The sequence below is a fragment of the Berghia stephanieae genome, chromosome 7 (assembly GCF_034508935.2).
Source record: "Berghia stephanieae isolate SIO BIC M18660-M18661 chromosome 7, UCSD_Bste_1.3, whole genome shotgun sequence".
Classification (NCBI taxonomy): Eukaryota; Metazoa; Mollusca; class Gastropoda; order Nudibranchia; family Aeolidiidae; genus Berghia; species Berghia stephanieae.
In genome coordinates this window covers 6,575,146-6,594,586 of record NC_088366.1, presented here as the reverse complement: position 1 = coordinate 6,594,586, position 19,441 = coordinate 6,575,146, and the positions used below count along the sequence as shown (strand labels likewise).

General features: G+C 37.8%; 1 protein-coding gene across 2 annotated transcripts in view; it reads right to left on the bottom strand.

The window, feature by feature from the left end:
* Window positions 1-6,874: 6,874 nt before the first annotated feature.
* LOC144976425 (VPS9 domain-containing protein 1-like) overlaps window positions 6,875-19,441 on the bottom strand; it is a 30,580-nt gene continuing 18,013 nt past the window's right edge. For both annotated transcript variants that reach the window (XM_078920713.1, XM_078920712.1), the window contains exons 11-17: window positions 16,711-16,905; window positions 14,607-15,948; window positions 14,078-14,207; window positions 12,411-12,610; window positions 10,442-10,529; window positions 9,057-9,161; window positions 6,875-8,429 (exon numbers count right to left, since the gene is read on the bottom strand). In XM_078920713.1, the coding sequence (XP_078776839.1) occupies window positions 8,336-8,429; window positions 9,057-9,161; window positions 10,442-10,529; window positions 12,411-12,610; window positions 14,078-14,207; window positions 14,607-15,948; window positions 16,711-16,905 (2,154 nt within the window). In that variant the 3' untranslated portion in view covers window positions 6,875-8,335. The remainder of the gene's footprint in view (window positions 8,430-9,056; window positions 9,162-10,441; window positions 10,530-12,410; window positions 12,611-14,077; window positions 14,208-14,606; window positions 15,949-16,710; window positions 16,906-19,441) is intronic.

The following is a 19,441-nucleotide window of genomic DNA, read 5'->3' as shown; positions in this document are numbered from 1 at the left end:
AGGGGAATTTGTTCAAATAGGAAACAGATGTAGATTCCAAGAGCACACCATCAAAGTACTTAGTTTGAGATCACCTAAAAGTCTCACCCAGACACATGCACAGGTCCCCACTAAGAGGAATACACTCAAATGTTAACAAATCAAATATAACATGTAAATAAAACATAATACAGTACATAACAGAGAGATGATTTACAAGGGAAAAAAATATCATCTCCCAAAGCAATAACTACACATTCGACTATTTCCTTCTCAGCCAAGGACTCCGACCAAGGTTAGGACAAAACCAAGCAATCTCACTCCAAGACAAAGACAGAAAGCATGTTGGAAAACAGATATAAGGGGATAGAAGACACAGTATGTACCTCCCTGCCCGCTATGGGAGATCAGGATCCCCACCCAGGAAGTACATCTCATGCCTTCATAGAGGACAGAGAATGCAGTCTTTTGGTACAGTGGAATCCCTATAAAGCAAACACCACCAGACCAGAACGATTGGTTGACTTGAAGCAAGATTGACTTTATCCAATATCAATGGAACAGACTGAAATTAAGAACACAACATTTGGGACGAACCAGAGATGTTGACTCTACGTAGAAATTGATTTTAAGAGTGCCGACTCCACTGTAATTATAAGCATGGCTATATATTTCCAGTCAAGAAAAGGGAATGAGCTACCCGTGAGTTGTATTTAATGATTCAACCAATGAGATCATTTAATTTGTTTCCTTGAGCGCCACTAACAACAACTCACTAGGCGGTCCACTAACCTAAAAATGACGTCAAAACACAAATCCTTGTCCGTCCTAGTGTCAGGCTATAAATTAGCAAAGGCTACGTCACACACACACACACACACACACACACACACACACACCATATATATATATATATATATATATATATATATATATATATATATATATATATATATATATATATATATATTTATCAGTGTTGGTGGGTACTCGTAGGTATGAAAGTGCTCAATAATAATGGACATTATTAAGGATTACGCCGACCGAGGACGTATAAAGAGACACAGAAACGAATCGTCTCAGCCACAAATGAGAGTGACAAGTTATTCTAATTATATATATTATATTATATAATATATAATAATATATATATATATATATATATGGTTTGTGGTACTTGTAGGTACGAGAGTGCTGATAACGTAGGTTAGAGCTAATATAAAATATAAATGGATTCACTCACTTATAAGGCCGAAACACATGTTTCTGTGGCTTCTATCCACGTCGTCAGTCGGCATATTCCCGACATAATATATTATGTATATATAGCTGAGAAAAGCTAATTTGGTTAAGCACATATAAAACATATCAAAGTCATACTAGGCTGCTAGAAGTTGTGGACTGTAAAAAGTAATAGACAAAAATGAATAGAACACCTTTAAAAAAGAACAAAATACTAAAGAAGGGTTTTGAGCCCAGAACGTTCCGTGTTTGGTATTTTGTTCTTTTTGAAAGCTTTTCTATTCATTTTAATACACCTCCCAAGCCTCTTTCTCTTTTCTGTTCTATTTTTACCGACCTCTTCCACACAAGTCACTTATTATTCTGGATCACAGATCAAATTTGGATTCTAGCATCCTTTTTCGACTAGAATCCAGCTAATAATACTGTACCAAATTGATTTGGTGAATCACAAAAGTTTAATTTTTATTGTATCAGAAATGTAAATATATTTTCAAAACAACATTTGAACACGCAAATCAATGCAAAAACAACTGAATGAAATTTCTCAACAAATAAAATAAGTTTGTAACAATAGAAAATTTTGCGCCCCTATATATTCATATTCTTTAAAAATATTTTAAAGTGTTAAATTAAATCAGAATATATAAAAAATATGATTCGTTTAATCACCATATTTGGTGTTCGTTAAATAACCATATTTGGTGATATTCCATTGATGGGAACGACATCAATAATAAGAACAAAACTGCTTTCATCATTTAATGAGACATTGCATGGTTGAAGCATTGAGTGACAAATAATAGTTGAACAAAAAGTGTCCAGAAAATGTGTATAAAATGAACAAATTACGTCGAATGAAATGGTCCACATGTTGCACTTAATGGACTTGGGGTTATTGGTATCTTGTTGAAGATGCAACAGTTTTCTAGATTTGGCCATTTATTTCATTAACAAATTGTCACAGTTATGGCCTTTTGAAGAAGACAATGTGTTTGTTTTAAGTTTTTAAGGGTTTTATGCAACACATTTAGGTCATTTCAGCGCCAGTAATAAGGAAGAAAATGGGATAGTAAAATGAGTTCTAGATTTACCAGTAAAACCAAACGAGAAAAAAATAAGACAAAGAGGAAGGTTTAAATAGGGAACAGATGTAGATTCCAAGAGCACACCATCAGTGTACTTAGTTTCAGATCACCTAAAAGCCTCATCCAGACACAATTTTTAATTTATTTTGGCCTGCAAAAATAAAAACAGTGGATCTATTAAAGAAAGCTGACTGCACTAGCATTGAAAGTCAAATAAAAAGAAGAAGATGGCGTTGGCTGGATCATGTGGCCAGAATGGAAAAAGGGTCACTCTCCAAGACTGCCCTGTACTGGACAGCAGATGGAAAGAGAAAGCGGGGAAGACCCAAAGAAACCTGGCGAAGGACCATGGAGAAAGAATTAAAGGAAGCAGGCCTTTCCACTGCAAAAGCAGCCGATCGCAAAAAATGGAGATGTCTGGTGGATGCCCTATGTGTCTCAAGGCCGGAAGAGGATTAAGTAAGTAAGACGCATGCACAGGTCCCAACAAAGAAGAAAATACTCAAATGTCTACATACCATTATATATTTAAAACAATACAGTATATAACAGAGAGATGATTTACAATACAAGGAAAAAACATCATCTCCCAAAATTATAATTATACATTTGACTGCTTCCCTCTCAGTCAAGGACCCTGGCCAGATCTAGGACAAAACTAAGTAATCTCATTCCAAGACAAAGAGAGAAAGCAATTCGGAAAACAGATAATATAGGGGATATAAGACACAGTGTGTCCTCCTGCCCACCATGGAAGGTCAACGACCCCACCCAGAAGTGACAATATGTAGAAAAGTAATTTTAAGAAAAATGGCTCCAAAATTGACAAAACGTCATTTCATTCTTTAAAATGCCCTAGGAAAAAAAAATAGTCAAAAATGCGTAAAGCGCAAATTTTTTATTAAAAATTTTGTGAATGTACGAAGTGAAAAAACTATCATCTTTAAAGAGGAAATCCCACTTTTCATTGGGAAATCCCAGAACACCTTGGTTAGCCATATCTCGACATGTGTACCATTTCCATAGGGTCTTTCACATACTTTAACTCTCTCGAGTTCACCCTCATTGAAATTCGAACAAATTTGATCAATTTTCCATGCATATGAGCTCGAGAGAGTTAACTAAATTATGCAAAAAACTTCTCAACAATCTATGCTCTAAATTATAAATTAGATCTTGAAAGGTGAAAATGACCCGTTCCTAGAACAATATTTTTACACGTATAATACATAAAGCCTCTGAAAACAGTAAAATATGTCGGTGATCAAATGAATAAGACATGAGAGTACGGATAATCTATAATCTATATATTCAAATTGAGCTTTTATATAGCGCAATATCCATTAAACGTGCTCAAAGCGCTTTACAAGGTGTCCCTGGTCAACAGTAACACTTAACATGTAGGATGAGACATACCGTCTGTTAGACGATATCACAATTTTTTTCCGGACAGAGACAACGCTGTTAACGGCCAGGTACTCATTTTACACCTGAGTACGGTGAGAGAATGTGAGTAAAGAGCCATTTCCAAGGACCCAACTATGCGCCGAGCAAGGCTTGAACCCAGGACCTTCCGATCCGAAAGCGAGTGTCATACCATTAGACCTCATAGCCGCACAAGTATATAATAATCGGTGCCCCGATAGCTCAGTTGCATGGTAGATCACTCACTTCAAACCTAAAGAGACAGAGATCAACAATGGGTGAAGTCCAGATTATGTTTTGTTTGTTTTTAAGGGTTTTACGGCGCTTGCAACACATTAAGGTCATATCAGCGCCAGTAAAAAGGAAGAAAATGGGATAGTAAAAAGTTCTAGAATTACAATTAAAGCACTCAAGAAAAGGTAAGGCAAAGAGGAATTTGTTCAAATAAGAAACAGATGTAGATTCCAAGAGCACACTATCAAAGTAGTTAGTTTGAGATCACCTAAAAGTCTCATCCAGACACAAGCTCAAATGTTTACCAATCATATAATATAATATGTAATCAAAACATAATACAGTGTATAACAGGGAGATGGTTTACAAGACAAAAAATATCATCTCCCAAAACTCTACCTATACATTTGACTGTTTCCCTCCCAGCTAGGGTATCCAGCCATGGCCTGGACGAAACCAAGTAATCTCATACCAAGACAAAGACTGTAAGCATGTTGGAAAACAGATATAGGGGGATAGAGGTCACAGTAATTTCCTCCCTACCCACTATGGGAGAAGTCCAGATTATTTTCGGAGTAACTGGGTCAGTTATATGTGGCAGAACGTACTTTGTGATAGGAGAGTCTCCTATCCAAAGAGTAGCAGGCAATTGCTATTATCCGTCTCACGCTATAGAAACTGGGATCAGCCTGATGGCTCTGAAGGATGACTTTTATTTTTTTTATTATTATTATTATTATTATTATTATTATTATTATTATTATTATTATTATTATTTAGACAGTAAAATCCACCATTTGTAATACACTATACTTGTCCATAGTACTTAATTTAATGCCCTCAACAGTAACATGAAATCTCATTTCCATTTCATACAGTACAACAAATTTGTCAGACACCCTTTTATTGCCTCAGCATGTTATAAATCTATCGAGTTCATAGGGTAGGTTTCCTTTCTGTACTAACTTTCTTAAAATATCTCACCCTGCCAGTAGTCAGGTACTCATTCACACCTGATTCGAGTGGGGTAGTGTGTGTGTAAAGTGCCATAACCAAGGACACAAAAGTCTGGACAAGAATGTTCCACAATCACAGTTGTCTATCCGGCTACTGATTATGCTCAACATTGCTCGACTTTTGTAACATGACAAGACCGAACTGCTGTGCTACCACAGAGTCACACAAACAAACTCAAATCCCAAATCTCTAAATTCTTCTGTAACATGACAAGACCGAACTGCTGTGCTACCACAGAGTCACACAAACAAACTCAAATCCCAAATCTCTAAATTCTTCTGTAACATGACAAGACCGAACTGCTGTGCTACCACAGAGTCACACAAACAAACTCAAATCCCAAATCTCTAAATTCTTCTGTAACATGACAAGACCGTACTGCTGTGCTACCACAGAGTCACACAAACAAACTCAACTCCCAAATCTCTAAATTCTTCTGTAACATGACAAGACCGAACTGCTGTGCTACCACAGAGTCACACAAACAAACTCAAATCCCAAATCTCTAAATTCTTCTGTAACATGACAAGACCGTACTGCTGTGCTACCACAGAGTCACACAAACAAACTCAAATCCCAAATCTCTAAATTCTTCTGTAACATGACAAGACCGTACTGCTGTGCTACCACAGAGTCACACAAACAAACTCAAATCCCAAATCTCTAAATTCTTCTGTAACATGACAAGACCGTACTGCTGTGCTACCACAGAGTCACACAAACAAACTCAAATCCCAAATCTCTAAATTCTTCTGTAACATGACAAGACCGTACTGCTGTGCTACCACAGAGTCACACAAACAAACTCAAATCCCAAATCTCTAAATTCTTCTGTAACATGACAAGACCGTACTGCTGTGCTACCACAGAGTCACACAAACAAACTCAAATCCCAAATCTCTAAATTCTTCTGTAACATGACAAGACCGTACTGCTGTGCTACCACAGAGTCACACAAACAAACTCAAATCCCAAATCTCTAAATTCTTCTGTAACATGACAAGACCGTACTGCTGTGCTACCACAGAGTCACACAAACAAACTCAAATCCCAAATCTCTAAATTCTTCTGTAACATGACAAGACCGTACTGCTGTGCTACCACAGAGTCACACAAACAAACTCAAATCCCAAATCTCTAAATTCTTCTGTAACATGACAAGACCGTACTGCTGTGCTACCACAGAGTCACACAAACAAACTCAAATCCCAAATCTCTAAATTCTTCTGTAACATGACAAGACCGTACTGCTGTGCTACCACAGAGTCACACAAACAAACTCAACTCCCAAATCTCTAAATTCTTTTGTAACATGACAAGACCGTACTGCTGTGCTACCACAGAGTCACACAAACAAACTCAACTCCCAAATCTCTAAATTCTTCTGTAACATGACAAGACCGTACTGCTGTGCTACCACAGAGTCACACAAACAAACTCAACTCCCAAATCTCTAAATTCTTCTGTAACATGACAAGACCGTACTGCTGTGCTACCACAGAGTCACACAAACAAACTCAAATCCCAAATCTCTAAATTCTTCTGTAACATGACAAGACCGAACTGCTGTGCTACCACAGAGTCACACAAACAAACTCAAATCCCAAATCTCTAAATTCTTCTTTCCAGATAATTCCAAACATATCCCGTGACTTGTTTTGTTATTTGTGACTCTCCGCCTCAAAACGGTATTATGTCGGGATGATTCAGATCCCAAAAAGTGAATTTAGAGATAGAATGATGAGAAATTGGACCGTAGAAGTTTTTGTAAAGCAAGAAATAGTATTTATACTCCAGCATAACGTACAGAAATTAAACCCAAGTTTGATATTTGTGGCAAAGAATTCAATTTCCCTAACCGAGTGGAGCCCGACATAATACCGCTTTGACAGGGTGGGTCACATTTAAGGGTTTTACGGCACTTGCAACACATTAAGGTCATATCAGCACCAGTAAAAATAAAGAAAATGGGATAGTAAAAAGTTCCAGAATTACAATTAAAGCACCCGAGGAAAGGTAAGAAAAAAGGGAATTTGTTCATATAGGGAACAAATGTAGATTCCAAGAGCTCACCATCAAAGTACTTACGTTGGAGATCACCTAAAAGTCTCATCCAGACACAAGCACAGGTCCCAATTAAGAGGGTTACACTTAAATGTTTACAAATCATATATAATATGTAAACAAAACATAATACAGTGCATAACAGAGATATGATTTTCAAGACAAAAAAATATAATTTCCCAAAACTCTAACTAGACTGTTTCCCTCCCAGCCAGGACCAGGACAAAACCAAGTAATCTCATTCCAAGACAAAGAAAGAAAGCATGTTAATGTTAGAAAACAGATATATAGGGGGGATAGAAGACACAGTAAGTACCTCCCTGCCCACTATGGAAGGTCAGGAACCCCACCCAGATCCTGTGACTTCTTCCAAAATTGAACGTCTTCAACTGTCATCTTGTCATCACCCATCCTTTCTCATTCCTTGTGTTGATCACAGCTTTAAATGTTCTTCCTGAACTGTTTATAATACTTTGTTTGTTTTTAAGGGTTATACGGCGCTTCCAACACATTTAGGTTATATCAGCGCCAGTAAAAAGGAAGAAAATGGGATAGTAAAAAGTTATAGAATTACAATTAAAGCACCCAAGAAAAAGTAAGACAAAGGGGAACTAGGAACAACAAATAGGGATGAGATGTAGATTCCAAGAGCATACCACCAATGTACTTAGTTTGAGATCACCTATAAGTCTCATCCGGACACAAGCACAAAATCCAACAAAGAGGAATACACTCAAATGCTTACACTATACATTAAAAATAACAAATATAATAATACATAACAGAGAGATGATTTACAAGGAAAAAAATATCATCTCCCAAAACAATAACTATGCATTCGACTGTTTCCTTCCCAGCCAGGACTCCAACCAGGGCCAGGACAAAACCAAGTAATCTCATTCCAAGACAAAGACAGAAAGCATGTTGGAAAACAGATATAAGGGGATAGAAGACACAGTATGTACCTCCCTGCCCGCTATGGGAGGTCAGGATCCCCACCCAGGTTTATAATACTGACTGCCAGTAAAATTTAAGAAGAGTTCACCACTTGCTTGAATGTCAACCTCTTGAAGACCTGAGATGCAAATTCCTCCCACCAAATCCAAGCATCAGTAACACACTGTATAGTCACCTGGAATAACTACAAAAGACGTCTAACTTCTACGTCATGGCACAAGAACGAAGGGCTAGAGCTCGGGTGGTCGCTGGTTCGGATAAGTAAGTAAGTAAGTAAGTAAGAAGAAGAGTAAAGAAGAAAGCCTTTGCAAATTCCACCAGTTGCTTCTTCATTCTTCCTTCAAGGGGGTGAATAGAGAGAGAAGGTATTCCATGGCTGTCCTGAACGTGGTCAGACAATATCCCTCCTCCCCCATCATGTATCTGGGATGGAAGATAGGTGTTTTGTTGTTAATGGGTAGAAGAGAAAATCAATCAAGCATGAGAGAGAGAGAGAGAGAGAGAGAGAGAGAGAGAGAGAGAGAGAGAGAGAGAGAGAGAGAGAGAGAGAGGAGAGAGAGAGAGAGGAGAGAGAGAGAGAGAAGAGGAAGGAGAGAGAAGAGAGAGAGAGAAGAGAGGAGAGAGAGAGAGAGAGAGAGAGAAGAGAGAGAGAGAGGGGAGAGAAGAGAGAGAGAGAGGAAGAGAGAGAGAGGAGAGAGAGAGAGAGAGAGAGAGAGAGGAGAGAGAGGAGAGAGAGAGAGAGAGACAGAGAGAGAGAGAGAGAGAGAGAGAGAGAGAGAGAGACAGAGAGAGAGAGAGAGAGACAGAGAGAGAGAGAGAGAGAGAAAGAAAAGGAAACTGAAGTAGTAAGAAGACGGAAATAAATTTGGCTCTTCCAATGATGAGAATTTTCTATAATTTGTTGACAGTATTATAATACCAATATGAGCCGGTGAGTCACATATTGCCCCAAAATTTCAGCACGTTTCCGAACGTAACACCGACAACAATTTTTTTTCATTTCATCATCTCTAAACCATATCTTTTGTGACCTTTGACCCCAATCCTCACCCTTCAGCGATGAACTCTGTCATGGCCTGACACTCGGACACCAACTGTGGACAACCAGTACTCACAATCACGTAGGTCAACACAGGGACGAGGTCATCAGCTCCCCTGGAAATAAAAGGAAACTTCGTTATAACCAAAGGTGGCAGACTGGCCTAAATGCCTTCTTATTCCCCAAGGTCTTGTTATAAATTATAACGTACTCCTTTAGAGTCATGAGGCCCATGGAGCTGGAGTTTATCCCTGTTTCTATTGTGTGAAATGGACCATAGCAAATGCCTGCTATCCTTTGGATAGGATGCTAGTCTATCGCAACATACTTTGTGCCAAATCTAGCAGACTCAGCTATCCATTCACTGCTGGGTGGATAGAGGGGTCAGAAAAAGTCCGGACTGCACCTGGGATGGATCTTAGTCCCTTTGCATGTGAAGCGAGTGCTCTACCAACTGAGCTATCCAGACCCTCAGTTCTTGTTATGGCAAAATATAAATGAAATTGCGCTATGTCTACAAGCCCTTTCTGGGCATTAATTAAAATTTTTCTTTTTCAATTCTATAAACAGATTTGTTTGCAATGTTTGTTGGATAGTGGATACTGTTGTGTTCTTAAATCATTAATTGATAAGGCGTTTTATTCCAAGAATCAACAAACCAACTTGTTACAGTAAAGAACATTTATTAAACAACATAACATAAGATACACGTGTACAGGATGACGGTTGGATACAGAGTGACTCTCAACAAGGTAGTACAGACTAGAACAAGACGCTAGTTGTGAACGAAACTACATCAGATGGACGATACAAGTTACGATACTTGAATACAATAACTTTCATTCACAAGAGATATCAGGCATGATTCTTTGCTGCTTTCTGAGGAATGTGTCAATGTGTTTCTACTTTGTTTCAGTGCACATTTTCTTCAGTTGTAAATGAGGACAGATTTGACAACAGACCTGCAGAGCTTGATCTTTGTTGCTATATTTAATTTTGTTCCATCTTATTCATAATTATTGTAGTCTGTCTAGGGCTATTTTATTGTGCAGTGTGGCTGAGTGGTTAAGGCATTGCACTGTGACCCGGAAGGTCCAGGGTTCGAACCCCCGCTTCGGGCACTTTCGCTTTTTACCTTGGGCTTATTAAGAATAATAACCCCCCCAATTTGCTCAATTGGACAACATGGGTGATTCCTGTTGACACCAGACATCTTGTTTGATGAATTATCTATATTCCTTCGTGGAATGCCTAGGTGAGGATATCTTATGATGTCGTGGCGAAGGACATAATTTTATTTTATTTTCATTTGTATAATAAAACAAAGTTGAGAATAGAAATAAATACATGTTGATTTAAACTTTTTTTTTTTTCAACAGTGATAAGATTTACTCACAACACAGGAGATGCCTTTCTCTTTTCTTTGAGGTTTTCATCAGAATAAAACGTGTCCACACATTCACAGATCAGCCGACAAACTTGGACTGGAAAAATATATATATATATACAGTAAATACAAGATGAATACTAAACAAATCTTGCACCAAATGGAGTGATATTAACTCACTCAACCCTAACACTGGCGATCTCCATATTCGATATTTCGCAGGGCTACTTTTAAACCCATCATTAAAAAAATAATAATAATAAAAATTCGCAGAACAAATATATACATAGTATTATTAAATCTACTTTTTAAATTTTAAACTTTAGGTGGTTGTGGTGGATGAATTAAATTTTCTTTTTTAAAAAGTAGTCCTTCAGAGCCATTAGGCTCATGGAACAGACAACAGCAATTGCTTGCTATCCTTTGGATAGGACGCTAGTCCATCGCAAAGTACTTTCCACCAAATCTAACAGACTCACCTACCCATTTACTGCTGGGTGGACAGGGGGGGGGGAGTCAGAAAGAATCTCGACTGCATTCCGGATCGATCTCGGTCCCTTTGGGTGTGAAGTCAGTGCTCTACCAACTGAGCTCTTGGGACCCCCGGATGAATAAAACTATGAACAAAAACCAATTTTCTTTAGGATTGAACAACTGAAAAGTACCAAAATCTCTAAGGAAATGGGACACAGCATGGAGGTGAAGGCCTAGGAATGAGTGAGTTAAGAATGAGTTGTTCATAACATGCATGCATGCTCCACAAGCGTGAAGTGTTAGGAATGAGTATGGAAATGGAATGAAAAAAGCACCACTTTGTGCAAAAATGAGGTTCTTTGTTTCATCCTTCATTTTACTAAGATGAGTTCATAACATGCTGCGTGCTCCATAAGCGTGAAGTGTTAGGAATGAGTACGGAATGGAGCACCACTTTGTGCAAAAATAAGGTTCTTTGTTGCATCCTTCATTTGACTAAGAATTTAAATTGCTTACAATAGTTTGTTGATTATGTACAATAGACTAGAGCATCTACAGAGCGCAACATCACTTGACGTGCTCAAAGTGCTTTGCAAGGGGTCGCAAGTCAACAGCTGCACTTAACATGTAGAAAGAGACTTGGTGCCTGTTAGGCGATATTACAATTATTTTTTTTCCAACAGAGACAACACTTTTAACGTCCAGATTCTCATTTTAGACCTGTGTACGGTAAGAGAATGTGAAAGAAGAGTCTTCTCCAAGGACTCAACTAAGCTCCACTCAGAGTCTGGACATTCCAATTCAAAGGCGAGTGCCATACCACAAGACCACATAGCTGAAATATTGTTTATTTTTATTTTTTTATTTTTTTTATTTTAAGGGTTTTACAGCACTTGTGATACATCTTGGTCATTTTAGCACCATTAAAACAACAGAAAATGGGACAGTCAAAAAAGTCTAGATTTATTCAAAGTACACAAGAGTAAGTAAGACAAAGGAGAGTGGTTCAAATAGAGACTCCTTTTAACGCGCTTTAAACACATTTAATGGATATTATACTATATAAAAGCTCAAAATATTTTTTTTTCGTTTCTTTTTTATAAAGTTTTTTTATCTGCAAAGAAATCAAAGCATAAACATCATACCTTAAATGTGCTGACAGAGATATAGAAATTGTGAGGCTGGCTGAGAAAACCCGGGAAGATGCGGCAAGCTTCGATTTGAGATATGAGCCAAAATCGAAGATAAAGTGTTTCTCATAGCAACAAATTGTATTCAGAAAAACATTCATAACTTGGGTTCTAATAGACATAGAATGAAAATTTAAAGTGGTAAACGATCAGAAAGATGTGGTCTACACCACTGCATACATAACTCAATTTATGAAATTTGCCTATCTTTTCGGGTTTTCTCAGCTAGCCACACAATTAACAAGAGGAAGAAAAGAAGAAGAGAGAGTCTCTCATCTCAGAGAGCAACTTTCATTTTTCTTATCCAGCCTTACCTATACAGTCTAGTTTCGAGAGGACGGTGTAATATTGTGGTAATTTGAGCAGTTGGTCAATGGCCTCCTGATATGGCTTTCCCTGGCCAACCGGGCTGGCCAGACAGAATTTCTCCCGAACTTTGAGAGTCTCTGGTCTGGCATCTCGGTACGACGTCATCACGCAGGCCATCACGGTTTCTCTTTTGTGGTTCACCACTCTGGAATCAAGGATGTACCAAACTATAATATGGTTAACTCACTCAACCCTAACACCGACTATATCCGTAGCTTACCCGGGTTACTTTTACTCCATGCCTTTTCATTACATTTTTATAAGACACATTATAGGCGTAGTATCAAAGCTTATGTTTTTAGTTTTTAATGTTAATGGTAATTGAATAAAATTATCTATGTACATGCTCATTTTTAATACATGTTTTCCAATTTTGAAAAGTAGCAAAAATCTCTAGGATTGAGTGAGATAATTTACCATAATTATTAAAATGGGGACTCCAAAACCTGAGTAGTAAAGCACTCATATTATAAGCAATGGTACCTGATATTGATGTCGGGTGCAGTCCAGATTTTTTTTTTGTTGTCCCTAGAGTCCATCCAGCATTGACTAAAATAATATAAATAGCGCATTTCCATGGATTTACCATGCTCAATGCTCATTTACACCCCAACCAGGCCTTACAGAACCATATTTCCATTTTATACATTACCAGTCACCTGTAAGGAGTCCTTTTTATACTAACACTCTAACAATATCTGTCACTGCCTATTTCCAGTTACTCATTCACACCCGAGTTGAGTGGTGTCATGTGTGAAAAGTGCTTCACCCAAATACACAACGCCAGGTCCACAATTTTTCCACTGTCACTTATTCAGTCACTGACCATGAATAACTTTGTTTGACAAAACGATCTCACCATAGCGTTGAGCCACTGAGATAACTGATCTATTAGATGTGTTGGAAATTCATTGAGGTTGACACTTGTCCAATCAGTGTTTTTTCCTAAGTATAGCAGCTAACGGGTTAAAGTAGCTTATCCATGGTCGGTGGATCAAACCTCAGGAGTCACGATTTTCACAATCGCCAGATCAAAACTCTGAAGTCTACATACAAGCTTTGCGCACCATGTTTTATTTAATTTTGGGCGGATCAGACGTCATTTTTATTAATATTATTATTATCATTATTATTATTATTATTATTATTATTATTATTATTATCATCATCATCATCATCATCAACCTCATCATTATTATTATTATTATTATTATAATAATGTGACCCACCTTGAGTAGTCCTTCAGAGCTATGAGGCTCATAGAGTCGAAGTTTATCCTGGTTTGTATAGTGTGAAACAGACAATAACAATTGCTTGCTACCTTTTGGATAGGATGCCAGTCTATTACAAAGTACTTTCCACCAGATCTAACAGACCCAGCTACCCAATCATTGCTGGGTGGACAGTGGGTGAGGTTTCAGAAAATAATCTCAATTTCACCTGGGATCAAACTCAGTCCCCTTGCATGTGAAGCCTTCCAACTGGGCTATTGAGACCCCCCCCCCCCCCAGCCCACTCCCTACCTCATAACCTTGAACTGTGAAGTAATTTTTGGGTCAGTGCCAAACTATGAGTTTACAAAGGCTAAGACAGAAGAAGACTCCAAACCAACCTAAAGAGTCGCAGCAATGTCTTCCAGATGGGTTTGAAGAACGGTTCCTCCAGGGCCACAGCGCACTGGTCTTTCCCTACAGGCGTGTCCAACGCTTCATAGGCCACAATCATCAGCTGTAACAATTTGTCTGAGGATGGCAATAACAACAAGCATGACATACGCTGACGAAAAAAAACCAAAAAAAAACAAACATACAATTTAAATTTTAGCCTATAAACTTTTTAAAAAAAGAAATGAAAACAGCAACCACGCCCACCCCCCCCCCCCCCCAAAAAAAAAAAAAACCAAAAAAAACCAACAACAAACAAACAACATAACAAAAAAAAATTTTAAAAAACAAAACAAGATGATGGTAATGATGATGATGAGGAGGAGGATATTGGTGATGATGATGATAATGATGATGATGATGATAATGATGATGATGATGATACTGATGATGATGATGGCGATGAGAAATATGATTAAGATGACTAAAGCAGCATGTCAAATTATAACAATTTTAGACATAAAAATGTGATCTCACCTAAATCTAGATGAATCTCATTACAAATTCCCCTCAGGTGTCTTTCATAGGCCTCTAGATCCAACTGTGATATGTTCTGATTGTCTGTCCTGCTTCTGAATGGTGACGGTATTGCTGGGACGTTGTTGATGGAGGGAGGAAGGCTACTAAACATGGTCTCGTGTATCGGGTCAGGCTGTAATGACCTCTGACCTAATTGGGAGCTTTGACTACGCCGTAAAATGCTAACGCCATTCTCTCCCTCTGTTTCTTTATCCCCGAGTTCCATACTGTCCGCAGAAACCACATTTTTAGAGCTGTTTTCAACCGATGCAAATTTTGCCTCATCTGATTTCACCCCAACACCACTACCATAACCTTTAGCAACATTGCTATTAGCATCATCATCATCATCGAAAAGATCATCAAAATTTTCAGCATCAAAGCTGTCGTAGTCCCGGCTAATTTGCTGCATCAGCAATCTCGCCTGTTTTCGTTGAAGAGTTAACTCAGATTCCGTCTGCCTCCCTTTGTCGCAAGCTTCCCTCAGTTGTATGTTGGTGTAACTGACAGCTGACATAACGTTGTGTCTCGGATCATCGCTTTCCTCCCCACCACTAATACTACTACTACAACTACCACTACCATTGTCACCATCATCACAATGACTATTTTCAGAAACAATAGCAGCTGCGTCACCATGGCAACCGATGGGCACGTCAGATGAACCATCGTGACCTGCATCAATTTCAGAGTTAGATTTTGTACCGTCGTCTTGAGTCATTTCGTTATCGTTGTACACACCAGTATCCATAGCCTCAGCATTGTCTACTCTCTCTTTGACTTTAGGATCATCATCAACACCAACGTCAACTTTTTCACTATCACCCTCTTGTCCACTCCTATTACTACATTCCTCGTTTCCAATTCCCCTCCCATCATCCCTTTCACTACTCACATTCGTCTCCCCTAATGGTCTAACAGGAGAAGGCTGTTCATTACAACTAGAACTGCTTCCTGGTTCTTCTTCAGGAATAAGACCTTTATCATTATCACCCTCACCCTGATTGCTATTATCATCACTTCCCACATTCCTCGCACTACCTTCCTCATATCTAGATTGCTCATATCTATCATCACTGTCCCTAACACGTGTATCTTCTTTAGAATTATCATCGTCACCAGAAGAGGGTTTAGACGATTCAGCGTTGATGTCGCTGCCAGTCGACAGTTTCCCCTTGGATCGAATCTTTTTTCTCTTTCTGACCTCTGGGGCAGGTGAGGTAGTGGTTCTCATTCTGATAGTGGGAACGATGTCGAGCACTTCCTCTAGTGTCGGCCACAAATGACGAGGCAAAGCAACCTGTGAAATATGTACAAGAATTTTTTTAAACAGATTTTTTACCCTAAATAAGACAAGAGAAATAAAGAGGAAATCAAATTTATTTAAAAAATAAGTGCTTTATAAAATTTGTCAATTGTTACATAATCAGTCGGATGGTGAAAAGATTTGAACTGGGATATTGGCAAGTTTAGTTAGCAGGTCAATTTTTATCAAAATTGAGTTCTTGTCATAAATGATTAAATCAACCCTTTATGTACATCTTCAGGAAATATCTAAGCTTAATTTCACGTCTAAATATTTTTTACAGCTGTGCTTTATTCTTATATAATAATCTCATTAAAAAAAGAATAATATTTCTTTTTTTAAAAACAAAAAAAAAGGTCTGTATTTTTTTTTTTTGATTGATTGTTTTTTTTTTTTTATTTCTCTTTATTTTTTAGTCAAATGTTACATAACTGAAGTTTGTCACAGACTCACGTCTATTTTGGGGGCCTCAAAGCTCAGTCAGTAGAGCATTTGTCTAACAAGCAAAAGAAACCATATAGGTCCCTGGTGCAGTCAAGGTTTGTTTTTTTTTTATGCCACCAAAAGTTATTGGGTAGCTGGGTCTGCTAAAACTTGTGCAAAGTCTTTTGTGATAGACTAGCATCATATCCAAAGGATAACAAGCAATTGTTTGTCTGTTTAACACTATTGAAGCCACAGAATTGATAGATCTAAAAGACTACTTTACCGCTATTCTGTTTAATCTCCTTCACAAAGTTTCCAATCATAACCAACCTTGATAAGGTCCACATTTGCGTGTTTGTCTGTGACCAGAGGGTAAAGCTGTTCGTGAACTTTGAACTGTAATTTGCGTAGCATCTGCGTGAAAGGATGGTCGGAGCAGCGTAGTATTTCCTGGACGGCCTGGCATATCAAGACGGGATCTTCTCTATTGCTGGCCAGTTTTTGTCTCCATTTGGACAACCACTCCTAAATATGGAGGAAAAGAAAGACGATGCAATTGAAGAGTGGTTTTCCAAAACTCCCTGACTCCATTCTCCCCCCCCCCCCCCTCATTTTGTGATATTGAGGATTATTTCCCCTACAATTTCTCATTCGGTCTATAATGTTATCATATTTAAACTTCAAATTCACACAAATCTAGGGAAATTTTTGTGCCATTTGATGCTTAAAAACAAAGTTTACTTTTCAATTCTTCAATTTTCGACTCAACGAGTTTTGGAAAACCAGCCTTCATTTACATCAAAATAGAGTTATAAGTGCTGCCAACCCTAACCCATGTAAATGTCTACCATTGAGAGCCAAAATTAGTAAGATTTTGGAAAATTGCCTACAATACTGAAAAAAACAACAACTAACACTAATTAACGGGTAGATTTTTGAGCAATCAAAACACGGAATTTGTAACACACCTTCACACGTGCTCGGACAAACATAGTTGGCGCTTTATAAACAATAATGTGAATGATATCGACCTCTCTCTCTGATCATTGTTATTGTTTTTATACCTCCAAATGAATGACTAGCTATCACACGATTGTTTTCTGTGTTAGTTCTATTGATCAGGCATTTGAACAGTGGGTATTTTACTTAGACACATACAATCGATAGTACAACCTGTGTAGTTCGCAATGTTTACCAACCAATGCCATTGTTTACATTATGACGACTGTCAGAGAGGCGTGGTTATCTAAGCGTCTATTCTGATGATGGGGAAAGTAGAGCATGCTAGGAAATGTATGGCCAATATTTAAATTAATGAATAAACTTACTCTATATTGCTCAATGAATAGTATCAACAAGAGATGGTCGGAGACCTTATCTCTTGTTACCAACATAAGTGCCTGCTCCACTCACTTTTCTGAATAAAAAATTCACCCCATATACTGGAGCATACTCAATGTCTCAATTGTTTCTACGTTATGTGTTTGTGTTGAGAATATTGGCTATTAAGCTTAATTGCTGGCCAGGTAACTTCGCGATGGTTGTGTGTTGGACCCGCGGTCTCCAGTAGTCGGTGAGTGAGGGCTCTAGTAACGAATGACCTAAGTTTGGATTCGTGGATAGCTCATATGGTAGAGTCACGCTCTCACCGGCCAGGCGGAGTTGTCGTACCAATAAGGTCGCAGGTTCAAACCCCATCACCGCCGCGAAAAAACGTTTATTCTCTATTGTCTTCTGTCACTTTTCTATTCAATTCATCTCTTGTTGTTATCAATAAATAGTATCCACTTCCAGAATCCACATATAAATCTGATACGACTCAGTCAGATAATATATTGGAACTAAATAACCCAAAAGAGTGTTTAAATAATAGAAATTTAAAACTGCATACGATCCTCAGCAAAATGTGTATGGGCGTACTATGAATGAAAATGCACAAGAATATACTGCATACATCTCAGCAAAATGTCATTATGGGCGTACTATGAATAAAATCCACCAGAATATATACTGCATACGATCCTCAGCAAAATGATATTGGACATACCCATAATGAAAATGCACAAGAATATACTGCATACGATCCTCAGCAAAATGTGTATGGGCGTACTATGAATGAAAATGCACAAGAATATACTGCATACGATCCTCAGCAAAATGTGTATGGGCGTACTATGAATGAAAATGCACAAGAATATACTGCATACAATCCTCAGCAAAATGTGTATGGGCGTACTATGAATGAAAATGCACAAGAATATACTGCATACGATCCTCAGCAAAATGTGTATGGGCGTACTATGAATGAAAATGCACAAGAATATGCTTTTTTTTTTATAGAGTAAGGTTGGCACCACTGTGTTATGTCCAGTGCTGGAAATTGAATTTGTAGTCAAATATATATGAAACTCGAGATTAATTCTTTACATTATGGTTGGCACCACTGTGTTATGTCATGTGATGGAAATTCAATTTGTAGTCAAAAAATATGAAACTCGAGATTAATTCTATACATTATAGTGAATTCTAAATTCACTTTTCGAGGTCGGATTCATAAAAATACAGGATAGAGGCAATGAGTCTTATTCGGTTTTCAAAACAAATTACCGCCTGTGCCACATTATAGTCGTTAGAAAGTGAAATTCACTCCTTTTTAATGAGCATGTTGATTTCACTTCAAAAAAAAATAATTTTAAAAAATAAATAAAAAAATAAAAACTTGAGCTTTTATACAGCGCAAGATCCACTAAACGTGCTCAAAGCTGTTTACAAGGAGTCAACAACATGTAGTTACATGTAAAACGAGACATGATGCCTGTTAGGCGATATTGCAATTTTTTTCTCCGACAGAGACAATGCTGTTAATGGCCAGGTACACATGAGTAAGAGTGTACTTAAAACTTTCATACCTCTGTCTAAAAATGAAGTTTTCTGTATCTTGTTTATTCAAACAAAACACTGTTTTTAAAAAATTGAAATTTATATAGCGCAATATCCACTAAATGTGCTCAAAGTGCTTTACAAGGGGTCTCTGGTCAACAGCAACATTTAACATGTAGGA